This window comes from Pteropus vampyrus, unplaced genomic scaffold, assembly GCF_000151845.1.
Source record: "Pteropus vampyrus isolate Shadow unplaced genomic scaffold, Pvam_2.0 Scaffold191, whole genome shotgun sequence".
Lineage (NCBI taxonomy): Eukaryota > Metazoa > Chordata > Mammalia > Chiroptera > Pteropodidae > Pteropus > Pteropus vampyrus.
In genome coordinates this window covers 548,478-561,983 of record NW_011888972.1, presented here as the reverse complement: position 1 = coordinate 561,983, position 13,506 = coordinate 548,478, and the positions used below count along the sequence as shown (strand labels likewise).

Sequence of the window (13,506 nt, the reverse complement as noted above, 5' to 3'; positions counted from 1 at the left end):
GGAAGTCGTGTGTCAGGTAGGAGACAGGTCTACAAACAACGGTTGGCAAGCCACAGCCCGCAGGCCAAGTCCAACCAGCCATCTGCTTTTGTAAATACAGTTGTACTGGAAGCCAGCCATTCTTGGTCATTTAGACGGTGCCTCTGGCTGCCTTCTACTACAACAGCAGATTGAGTAGGTGTGACAGAGACTTTGTGGCCTGCAAAGCCTGAAATACAGTATTTACTACCTAGCCCTTTATGGAAAATATTTACTGATCTCTGGTCTAAAACAGTGGTTCTCAGAACTGCCAGAGAACGAACAAAGAACACAGAGGCCTGGGCTTGTTCGAGTAAGGTAGGGTCGGCCTCTACATTTTTATGAAGTCCCCTAGTGATCATATTTTTCACAGCTTTACCGAGGTATAATTCACACCCTATACAATTCATCTATTTAGAGTACCTGATTGAAAGGCTAAGTTTAGCACATCCACAGAGTGTGCAACCACCACCCCGGCGATTTTAGAGCATTTCACTGCACCAAAAAGAAACAGAATACCCATTAGCCATCACTCTCCATTTCCCCCAACTCCCACAGCCCTGGGCAACCACGAACCTACTTTGTACCTCCATAAATATGCCTATTCTAAAATTATCATAGAACTAGAATGAGACAGTACGTGGCTGTTGTAGCTGGCTTCTTTCACTTAGCATAATGTTTTTAGGATTCATCCACGTTGTAGCATGTATCAGCACTGTTTCTTTTCACTGCCAAATAATATTCTACGGTATGGGTAACAATACCACACTTTGTTTATCTATTTATCAGTTGACAGACATTTTGGTTGATTCCACATTTGAGTATTCAAAATAATGCTGCTATGAGATTCCTATATAAGTGTTTGTATATGTTTCTTGTTTAACTTGGGAGTGAAATTGCTGGGTCACATGGTACATAACTCTATTTCACTTACTGAGGAACTAACAGACCATTTCCATACTGGCTGCACCATTTTACATTCTCGTCAGCAGTGTATGAGGGTTCCAATTATTCCCCATCCTTGCCATTATTTTATTATCTGTCTGTCTTTTTTACTACAGTCATCCTAGTGGGTGCAAAGTGGTTTCTCATTGTAGTTTTGATTTGTATTTCCCTGCTGGTTGACGAAGTCGAGCATCTTTTCAAGGGCTTGGTCCCCAGTCACTCTGAGGCACACTGACGTCTGAGAACCACTAAAAGGTCTGCAAGTACCTTAAGGTCCCCTTGACATGGATGACCCATGAAGATAGTGACAGAGAGGCATATCGCTTGCAGAACTGTACTTGCTTACGCCTTCCTGTTCCACCAGACGCTGGCCTGAAGGTAACTTAGTCTTACTCCTGTTTCATAAAGCCACACTATCTTATTCCTTTTTCATTTTATTTTTTTTTAATTTAACAAAAATTTTCAAATTAACTTGACAATCGATCATTTAAATCATTAGGCAAGCTGTTTCATCGTCTAATTTGATCAGCACAATGGCAAACACTGTGCTCTGTGAATACAGATGGAGATACATGATACATAGACACAGATATATATTCAATATGTGCTCGTGGAAACCTTAGAAAAACGTTAGTCTTTAGAGAAAAGAAAATTAATTCTTCTGTACCTTCCGTGATCAATCAGCTGTTTGGCAATGTGCAGACAGAAGTCTAAAGACATGTTGAGATGTAGTATTTCCATGCCAGCTAACAAAGAAAAAATGGAATAATCATATCAGTTTCATTTGTGAGGAAGCGTAGCTATTTTCAATAATTTTTCTCCATTCAAAATCTTCCTAAACGTTTGCCATATACCATGTCTTGCCAAACAATTTATCGAAATCTCTTTATGAATAATATCCAATGCTAGAAAGAGTGCAGTGAAACAGGCACTCTTAAATGAATGGCAAAGTAAACAAGTAGGATCCTTTTGAAAAGCAATTTGGTTATACTACATGAGAAGAACACAGTGGCTAAAAGCTTGAGGTGTGAAGTCAGACAGACCTATATTTGAAACCGCTTGCTACCTGTATGGCCATAGGCAGGTTACTTACATTTTCTGTACCTTAGTTCTCTCATCTGTAAAATGAGGACTACATGACCAATCTCTTTGGGTTACTGAGAGGGTTACATAAGATAATGCATGTAAATTAAATAGCAAAGCTCCTAGTACTTAATAAGCATTCAATAAATGACAGCTGCTATTATTATTATTATTATTATTATTATTATTATTATTATTATTATCTTTGCTTCAGAAATTATACTTCTGAAAAGTTATCTTTTCAGAAGTATAATTTCTGAAAAATGTTCACAAACAAAGATATTAAAAGCAGTGTTGACTATAATCACAATAAAAAAGACATTTACTCTGGGGGTGGCACTGTAGGGCCAGAACTGTGCTTGGTGCTGGGAACCCAGCAGTGGATGAAACACGAAATCCCTGCTCCTGTCAGGAGCTCAGATCGCAGAAGATGGACTGTGGATATGTTTAGTATTTACCAAAAATTTCCTTAATAGGCATGTACTACCCTTTCATAATTAAAAAAAAAACTTGTATATTCGTTTAATTTCTACTTTTTCTACAACAAAAATACCAGTGAAATTTTAATGCCAGCAGTTAGGTTGACCATTCTAAGAATAAAGTACTTTAGCTAGCAAAAAAATAAAAAGATAATAAATACGAGTTTCATATGTTCTCTCAATACAACAAAGTAAAAGATAATTTTATTACTCTAAACTTTAGAAAATTTAGATTCAGAGAGGTTTCCTCATTCGTAATCTGACACTGCAACTTCATTACTCTGAAGATTAAGAGTATCTAGACTGAGTTAAGTAAAAACAATCTGGAATAAAGAATGATTTCACTTTAAACTGTGCTTTTGATCTACATTTTGATAAAACCTGTAATGGGGAAATCTAGTCCAAAATTAATCCACTTCGAACTCGGTAACTCCAACAACCTCTCTAGTCTTCACACATTGGATTAGTTTGAGGAAGCTTGTTCCTTTAATCGTTTAGTCTCATTATTCCCCTAGCGAAAGAAAGGTGCAGCTGTCTTCCCAGTTCCTAGCATCGTTCCATCTGCATATACCGAGATGATACTGTTACCTAGAGACACAGAATCTTCTACATTGCAGCTTCTGAGGTCTCTTAGCAATTGCTTAAGATTCTAGAGGTTACAGAACGTTTCAGCAGCATGAAATTAGCATAAATGTAGAGCTGCTTTCAAATCTGGTTATTGTCCTCATTACAAATTGTTATTTATTGGATGATCAGTTATTATACTAACATATAATTTTATACACTAAAAATAATGCAGCTCTATAATACAACTATATTTTTATACAGTAAAAAACATAAAGCATGTATAGATTAAAAGAATTTAGAGTAAGCTATTTTTATGACTAAACATAACTGAAATACTGGTAAGAGGCCAGCACGCAGAGGTTTTCTGCCTCATTTAATACATCTATACAGCAGTAACAACAGGGATAGTAGTAACTATGATAATATTATTGCACACCGTGCACCAGGGATGGTGGTAAGCGCTTTACACACATTTTCTCGACGAGTCCTCAGAACACAGTGAGGGAGACACTATTCTATCTCTTTTGAAGGTGAAGAAACTGAAGCACAGAGAAGTTAAGTAACCTGCCAAATGACCCACAGCTGTACAGCAGGATGTTTTACTTTGTGAGCTGTATATTCTAGTCCCTTGAGAATTTTGAAAAAATAGCAATGTTTATACAAGTAATATAAAAAGCCCAGCGTTACAAGGCTTTTTCCATCAATAGGTAATCTTTCTTCATAGTAACGGACAACTTCAGAAGGGTTGGACAGCTGCAATTCTCAGACTACAAGAAAATTGATAGCTTTTATTCAGCTCTTTTTTACTACCGATTAAATTAGCTACTATTCTCTCTTTCTTTTTCTTCCTGACAAACCACCTTCTTCCTTTCCTATGTGATCAATTTCATTCTCCATCATCCTCAAATTATACTACAAAAGACCTTATGTGCAACAAACTGGTGGTGATATTTCAAAATTGTGTGTTCTTCGCACGCAGAGATACCTCCAAAGAGTTCTTCATTAACTGTTTCGCTCGCCAAGAGGATTTTCATCTTTAAGTGAAGCCCAGCCGGGTGTAAATGTTCCTATTTTAAACAAATAAATCACAATTATATTAGAACTGTGGACTGTCAAAGAGAATTCTCCAGTAATCGCCAGTTTTACTCAACCACAGCAGGATGACTCATGATCAAAGCAAATCAAAATTATAAAAGATCAGATCATAACATCTGGTCTATCCCTGAGGATATTTTCTGATATTTTATTCAATCTAAATGAAATACAAAGAAAAGAACATGCAAACATTTCCACCCCGTGGCAAGCATTTAATGGCAGAGTCAATACCTAAACTGTGTGAATGTAAGGCCATATCTTGTCTCAGTAAACGAAACCTCAAACATCAATTAGAATCTTCTCTTTTGAGATTTTGGTAACAGCCAAGGTATTTTGCAAACAATAGTTGAATGAAACAGAAAACATATTGACTTTTCTACAGGATCCGCCTGTCACAATCAATATTCATAACAATGTACTCAGAATGGTTTTTGCAAGTCCTAGTAAGCTGGCCTGAAGCCATCTGTGATCTCTTGCCGGGTTCCACTTTTGCCTGACAGGGTACATCTTTAAACAGCTGGCTGAGATTAAACATGCAGTGTGGGCCCTCGGAACAGAAATTTTCTCTCTACAAAGTCATTTAGCCTCTACATGAACATTGTTCTCATTAGACCCAAACTCTAAAAAATGGTTATAGCTATTCATGTGTGAGATGCCTTAAGAATAGAAAGTTGGGGAAAGTCAGCACTAGTATTAAAAGGTTTTGCAAATATAGATGATATTAATACAAAAAAAATAAACTGAGGTTGCAAATTATAATTGTAATTTCTTGCATTACTACTTTTCCCGATGGCCATGTTGAAATATGTCTTAGGTTCAATTCCCGCTCATCTTTCAGGGATGTGCAGATCTTGCAGGTTTGGCAGGAGCTGCTGAACTTGAGTCTAGTCTCAGATAAGTTAGCATTCTGTTTTTCTCTTTGATTTCATTACCAAACAACTCCAGAAAATGGACGATACTTGGCTTTCATTGTATCATCATCCACCTATTCCTCTCCATAAACGTTTGCACTGTAGCATCCGTCCTTACTGTCTCTTGAAACTACACTTTCAGAATTCACAACTAAGTATCTGTTAAATCCATTGGCTTTCTCCCTACCATCAATCTCCTTGTCTCATCTGTTAATTTTTCTCCCTACTGTTTCTCACTCTTTCTTTTTTTTACCAGCTACTGGAAAACAGGATCCAGGTATAACAAATTTTGAAGGCAAGCACCATGCATATTGTTTTGCAGATGAGGAACCCAGGCCCAGATGGAGTAACTTACCCATGCTCACACGGTCGGTAAGTGTCAGAGCTGAAATTTGAATTAGAATCTCTCTGACTCTAAAGGCAATAATCTTTCCACTATAATATGCTGCCTTCTTTGAAGCTCTTTCTATCCTTGGCCCGCCTATCATTACACTGTCCGGGTTTCCTACCAGCTCTAAAGATAACTTTTCCATTTTTTTTTTTTACTGTGAAGTATATCATACACACACACGAGTATATAAAACTTACGTGTCTAGTTTACAGAATAATGATAAGACAAACACCACGTTCTCCCCACATCAGTTAAGAAGCAGAACACTACCAGAATATTAGAGGCCTCGGTGTACTCTTGCCCATGTGGATCCTCCTCACTTCCCCACAGAGGTAAACAACACCTTGAATTTTGTGCAGTAATTCCCTTGCTCTTCCTTACAGATACTCTATATACTGTTTGGTTTGCTTACATTTGAACTTCATTCAAACAGAATCATATGTACATAAATTCTTCTGTGACTTGCTTCTTTCGGTCAGTACCACAATTTTAAGATTCATTCATGTCAATGTACAAAATTACTTTATTTGTTTCCATTACTGTGTAGTGTGGTCTTCTAAGAGTATTCTCTGCTTCGGCATCACTTAGAAACCCATGAGAAATGTAGGCCCCATCCCAAACCTACTGATCAGAAACTCTGGGGGCAGGGCCCAGGAAATAAATTGTGTGTGTATGTGCGTGTGTGCGTTGTTTTAGGAAAAAGCGTAAAATCATTATTGGTTTGCATTATGAAAAGTTTCCATTTCAACATAAATTCCAGCAGCTGTTTAGTAAGGTAATAAGAAAACTGCGTTTTGACAGACGTTCTCGTTAACATTTGAGCATGCTGAAGTGTGAGAATGACTCCTGTACAGTGTTCCATTCTATGACATCACAATTTATCTACCTGTTCTACTTGGGACATTTGAGTCGCTTTCAACCCAACTGCTATTATGAACAATCCTGGCATCAGCTTTCTGTACACTTCTAGTACATAAATGCTAGAATTTTTCTCCAAAGTATGTAACTAGGAGTAAAGTTGCTGGGTGGTTCAAATTTATCAAGTAATGTCAAACTGTTATCCAAAGTAGTTTTATCAACATTCAAAAAACTAGGAATAGGAGGGGAACTTCCTCGACCTAATAAAGGGCATCTACAGAAAACTCATAACTGACGCCATACTTTAATGGTGAAATACTAAAAGTTTTCCCCCTATGATCTGGAACAAGACAAGGATGTCCGTTCTTGCCATGTTCTCGCCAGGGCAATTAGGAAAGAAAAAGAGATAAAAGGCATCCAGATTGGAAGGAAGAAGTAAACCTATGTCTATTTGCAGATGAAATGATTTTGTATGTTGAAAATCCTAAGGAATCTGATAAAAATCTTATTGAGGCTAAGAAATGAGTTCAGCGTGGTTATGAGACTTGCTGGGGTGATCACTTCATAACTCACTACATTGTACACCTAAAACTAATCTAATGTTGTATGACAACTATAAATGAAATTTTTTAATTTTAAAAATTTAAAATTAAATAAATAATGAGTCCAACAAAGTTGCAACATCAATATTTTAAAAATCAACAGGTGAATTCTGGGCAAAGTGTATGCAGGTGTTCTTGGAACCATTCTTATTCTTGCAACTTTCTAAAATGTTCATGTCTATTAATATTTTTGTATTTTAAAAATTTTTATGTTAAACAAGTTTTTCAACATTGAAGAACACCATCCACATGGCATAAATTTCAGAAATATATAATTCAAGTAAACGAATGGTCTGTTTGGGAAATCATATTTTCTGTTTAATTGAACTATTATTCAATTTCATGCTTCTAATCATGTTGAAAAAATTCTACCTAAAATGTATTGGTATATTTAATTGCCTTATTGAGTAAAACATATTGATCCTGATTGAATCTCTTTTTAACCGGTTTCCTTCTTTCTTTCTTTCTTTTTTTTTTTTTTGTTGATCTCACAGATTGCAAGGACCTTGTCAGCTTACGATCCCTTACGTTTTTGTTTTTTACGCCTACAGCACCTGGTCTTTCTAGGTGGTCTCCCATCCAAGTACTAATCAGGCCCAAATCTACTTAGCTTCTGAGATCAGACGGGATCAGGCTTGTTCAGGGTAGCGTGGCTGTAGACTGACTGAATCTCTTTTTAAATGGTCATCGGCCTGACTATTAGTGTTCCTTGTCCAGGAGTGCAGAGGTATGTATGCGTGTTCATGCATATATGTATGTATGCATGTCCCCATGTATATATGAGCATGAACAAAAAGAAAATAATTTGTAAAACTAAATTCCATTATTTGTCTGTTTTATCTTCATTTCCTCCTTTATCGTAAAAACTCACAGTGGAGAGAGAAGCCTTTCTGTTTCATACAAAATAATTGCTTTTCTGTTGTCAATAAGGTATATTTTAATTTTTCCTTTCTGTGCTGCAGAAAAGACTGTTACAATCCATTCTTTTCAAAAAAAACTAGGAATACTGAAGCAAATGTCTAAACTAGATTTCAAAATGTGAATCGATGCTTTAAAAAATTCATTAAGCTAATATTCAAAAGTAAAAAAAAAAACTCTCATACCTTGTTTGCTAGGTCTACAGTACTAAGAGCCTTGTAATAGTCTCCGTCGTTCCAATCCAAATAAGTAGTGGCTAGTAACCGCAGAACTTTAGCCTGTAATTAAAAACAGGAAAAAGCACACAGCTGAGGGTTAAACTGCAATACAATAGCTGAGCAGCACTTACAAGGTGGCAGGCATCTTCTCAAACATAAGTCATCACTATGAAATAGCATTTCCTTGAGTAACCACATAGTCTTGAGATATCTCTCTTCATTATGCTACCCACACTAAATACTGTCTGAGGATTTTACAGTAATAGCTTATTTAAATTTAATATAATTGTGTCAATATAATTATTTTCTTAACAATGTTTTAGCATTAAAGTATTTTATCATCGCCACTTTAAAAATAAAGAGAACTAAGGCTAAGGCACAGCAATATTTAATTTAACCATCTTACTGCCTACTGTATAGGTGGCACTGTATTAACTCTCCATCAAAACTGATAAATAGAAAGACACGACCCCTCTCTCATACTTTATATTTTAGTTGAAATCAAGCAATTGGACCAGGGGATACATACCACCATTTCAGTAGGCACAGATATACTTTCCTAGAGAGATTTCTCCCAACTCAGCTGAGTTTTAAAATTAATAGCGTATTGCTGAATTGAGCTAGTTTCTCCAGCCAGGTCTCCAGTGATAAAGGGAGTAAGAGTAACTCTACTCGGAGTGTATGTATTTAACCACAGATTCACATTTTGAAAAAAGGAGCTCTATTTCAATGAAGAATCTGCCTCTAAATATAGGAGAACCAGGTAAAGGTGATGATCTAACATTAAAAAAATGTTAAGCACACTAAGGCTCTACGAAACTAGAGAAATGACATTTGGGGTGTCTTCTGAGTTTTTTAATTCAAAAATGAAGATGGCTCAAGACAGATGTATATCATGTACTTAATATCATTATTATTGTGGAATAACTCTCAACTTATAAACTGTCCCAGAGGATTTTTATGGAGTAAATATAGTATCTCTGAGAAACACTGCAACTGTTTCATAGTAAAAGGGTCAAATAATCAGAAAAAAAAACTATAACAAAATGAATGGATCTCAAAACTATTGTGCTAAGCAAAAGAAGGCAGACGTAAAACAGTACATACTGTACGATTCCATTTATGCAAAGTTCTAGAAATGGTGAAAATAATTTCTAGCAATAGAAGTCAGAATAGTGGTGTTCTTCTGGGGGTATGAACAGCTATTAACTGGACCAAGAGAAATTTTGAAGGTGATAGAAAGTTCCATAACTTTATCTGTGTAGTAGTCACAAGACGGCATAGATATATTAAAATTCATCAGACTGTACAATTAAGATTGTGCGATTTAGTATATATAAATTGTACCACAATGAAGTACCGCTAGCATGAAAGAAAATCTACTTCACCAACTACACTTTAATAAAATGCTTAAAACCAAAAAAAAGGAAAAACTACTTCATAAAGTACTTCATAATCTTCCCTCTCTATACTTCACAATTTAAATATGACATTTCTTTTTTCGAATATTACATTTTGGTCAGGATTAAAGCCTATCTTCCATGCTCACTTCTTCCTCCAGACATCTCACGCAGACCCTCCCTTTTAGGGCACGGACCCCATCTGCTTTTCGGGAGCGTCCTACTACAGGCTTCTCCAACTAGTCTTGTCAACCCTGACAGGCCCCGCTCCATGTGCCCTTGTCTACAAACTTACTTCGGGTCGGTAAACCACACAGTTTATTGCTTATTTTTCCCAAATTGTTTCACTCGTACTCATTTTTTGAAATCGATTTTTGAAATTTTAATTGAAGTATAAAATACAAAAAAAAGTGCAAATCTGCAGAGTACAGCCCCATGGTGGCACAAAGCGAACGCATGGATGTTAACGACACAGAAACCAAGAAACTGAACACTGACAACGACGGGCTCCCCTCAGGCCCCTGTCCACACACTATTCCAACCAGCACAATCAACCGCCTGACTTTCCAGCATCGTGCCTCAGTTCTACCTGCTCCTGACACATTCACGGAATCACACAGTATGTCCCACTTTTATATCTTGCTTTATTTAGTCCACATTGTATGTCACGACATCCGTATTTGTTGCAATTCTTATGGATCGTTTATTCTCATTTCTATATAATATCCCCTTCTGTCGCACTATCACAATACATTTTTTTTATTATTTTCAATTGTGATAAAATACACATAACATAAAATCAACTGTCTTGACCATTTTTAAGTGTATGGCTCAAGAGAGTTAAGTACATTCACATTGTCATGCCACCACCACCACCACCGACCATTTCCAGATAGATCTCTTTTAATCTTGTAAAACTGAAATTCTGTAACCACTGAAAAAGAGCTCTCATGTTCCCCTCCCTCGAAACCCCTGCAGCCATCATTCTATTTTCTGTCTCTGAATCTAACTACTCGAGGTACTTCACCGAAGTGGAATCATGCAGTATTTGTCTTTTTGTGACCATCTTTTCGCATTTATCATGAAGTCCTCAAGACTCAGCTACATTGTAGCATGTGTCAGTTTCCTTCCTTCTCAAGGTTGAGTCATATTCTATTGTATTCACTTGTATTAATTTCATACTTTAAACATAAGCTTTTTAAGGGTAGAGGCCATGTTTTATACTTTTATTTCCCATTCATCACATTGAAAAAAATACAAACACACACACACACACATATAGTAATGGATGTTCAAACAAATTTCATTTTGCTATGGCATGTATCAAATCAGATTTGCTTATGTAATCGCATTTTTCTTGACTAAATATTAAAATTAACTCCCATACCAAGCATGTTCTATCTGGGTGGTTAGGGGAAAACCTAGAATTTATCAACATGCAATACTAAAAGCTAAAACTAATATAGCTAAACAATGTTTAAGCACGTTACATATATTAACTCATGGATACAAGAATCTACCTGTAGGATAGATTCTATTAGCATATCAATTTTATAGTAACTAATGCACTGAGATATTAAATGACATGCCCAATAGACAATCTTCTCACAAATGGGGGGATAGATACTATAATTTTATGACAATAACATAAACTATATATTCTGAACCTACTTGTACAATATTTAACATGATACTTACCAGCATTTCTGGATCAGCAGAACTCTTTTCCATCTTCCCAATATCATAGCTTTGACTATAATTTAAAAGGGAAAATATGTATGTATAAATATCCATTTCAAGTTATATTATTTTAAGATTATGTATTACTAAGAAGACATGGTACAATTATACTTTATTCCAACTTTTCGTTTTTTTACAACAGATTGTTAGGCAATTAATACATCAAAATCAACTGTATAAAGCAATACTTTCTAACCATAAAGAAAAAACACAATTTCCTCAGGATATATATCAAATAAATCAACACTATAATTATATTATTGCTCTTTTCCATTAAACTAGTATATACAAGCTGTTAATGGGCACATTTTAAAGTCTAAGAAACATAAATGTATTTTAAAAAATGAAGCAAATGCAGGAGTTTTCACAGAAACAAATGTTTAGTAATATTTGTTAAGCTTCACGACACCCTTGTGAAGCACTTTTAGTTCCATTTTGTAGCTGAAAGAACCAATTTAGCAGTTAAATGATTTCTAATATTTCCTAGATTAGTACTGAAAATGAGAGTGAGGGGCTGGGGAGTAAAGAAATTTGACTTTCAGTTTTCTGCTTTAATTACCAAACCATATATCTATGGGACATGCTGATAACCACAAATAAAATATTAATATGAGCCTCAGGATTTCAAAACCTAATACTTAAAAAGCAAAACAAAGATCACTCACCATAAAATTGGTGTTCCAAGGGAGGACTGTCAATAAAATCTCAGTGAACTGAACTAAATTGAAAACATTACTCTGAAATATTTCTCATTTAAAAACTCTAAAAGACCCAGAACTAGCAAACTGAGTTTTCAGCTTGCTATCAAGGATACTGTAATTCTGGCCTAGTCATTGTAAGCCCTACCGCACAGAGGTCTCCTTTGGTACATTAAACCTTCTACATCTAGTTTTTTAAAAAGTCAATGAGGATGAGACTTTTGTAATAGTGGTATATGGAGTTCTTGAACCCTTTCTCCAGTGAAAAAGCTATTTTCCTGGAAAAATCATTAAAATAAATGAGCATTTAAAGTCTCTGTAAACTATCCTAAGGGTATACAGCAAATGGAAAAATATTTATTCCAAAAAATCAACTGAATCTCAGTAAAAACAGTGAATTTGTGTGGCATTTGAGCTCTTACCTCCTACCCACACCTGTTGCTATGCACACCGGCTCCATGTGACGGGAACTACTCCAGATGAGTGCTGTGCAGAAGGTGGGAATTCACTCTGCCTCCAGTTCATATACTCCCAGGCTATGGTTTCACCTTGGGAGGGGCAGGCTGCCAGTCTCTCTCATCTTCCCTAGGCCTGTGCTGTGTGGAAGTGTTATTCTGGGCAGGTACAATGGAAGAACTGGGTCTTCCTTTCCCCACCCAGCTGTCACTCTTAGAGGAAGGGCTCTGCCCCAAGTGTGAATGATTAAGAATACAAGGCCCCATCGATATATTTAAGAAGACTGAAATCATATCAACTGTTTTATCCAATCACAATGGTAAGAAACCAGAAATCAAGTACAAGAAAAAAACTGAAAAATATGCAAACACATGGAGGCTAAATAACATGCTACTAAACAACGAATGGATTAACAATGAGATAACGGAAAAAAAATCAAAAGATACCTAGAGACAAATGAAAATAAAAACATGACTCAAAATCTATGGGACACAGTAAAAGCAGTCCTAAAAGGGAAATTCATAGCAATACAGGTCTACCTGAAGAAACAAGAAAAAGTTCAAATAAACAAGATAAACTTACACTTTAAAACACTAGAAAAAGAACAGCAAACAAAGCCCAAATTGACTAGAAGGAAGGAAATAATAAAGATCAGAGCAGAAATCAATGAAATAGAGTCTAGAAAAACAATACAAAAGATTAACAAAACCAAGAGCTTCTTCTTTGAAAGGATAAATAAAATTGATAAACCCTTAACCAGACTCATCAAGGAAAAAAGAGTGGACTCAAATAAATAAAATCAGAAATGAAAGAGAAGCAACTATGGACGCCATAGAAATACAAGGGAGCATAAGAAAATACTACAAACAATTATATACCAACAAACTGAACAATCTTGAAGAAATGGATACATTCCTAGAAACATACCATCTCCCCAGACTGAGTCAAGAAGAAACAGAATATCTGAACTGACCGATTACCACCGACGATATCAAATCAATAGTCAAAAAACTCCCAAAATACAGAAGCCCTGGACCAGATGATTCATAGGAGAATTTTATCAAACATTCAAAGAATTAATGCCTATTCTTCTCAAACTATTCCAAAATATTCTAGAAGAGGGAAGG

General features: G+C 35.8%; 1 protein-coding gene and 1 pseudogene across 1 annotated transcript in view; both read right to left on the bottom strand.

The window, feature by feature from the left end:
* The window catches only part of TEX11 (testis expressed 11), a 131,236-nt gene that overhangs the window by 57,705 nt on the left and 60,025 nt on the right, over window positions 1-13,506 (bottom strand). Inside the window, exons 9-12 of the mRNA XM_023537447.1 lie at window positions 11,184-11,238; window positions 8,053-8,145; window positions 4,078-4,159; window positions 1,631-1,709 (exon numbers count right to left, since the gene is read on the bottom strand). Coding sequence (XP_023393215.1) covers window positions 1,631-1,709; window positions 4,078-4,159; window positions 8,053-8,145; window positions 11,184-11,238 — 309 coding nt within the window. The remainder of the gene's footprint in view (window positions 1-1,630; window positions 1,710-4,077; window positions 4,160-8,052; window positions 8,146-11,183; window positions 11,239-13,506) is intronic.
* Window positions 7,492-7,610, bottom strand: LOC111746491 (annotated as a pseudogene).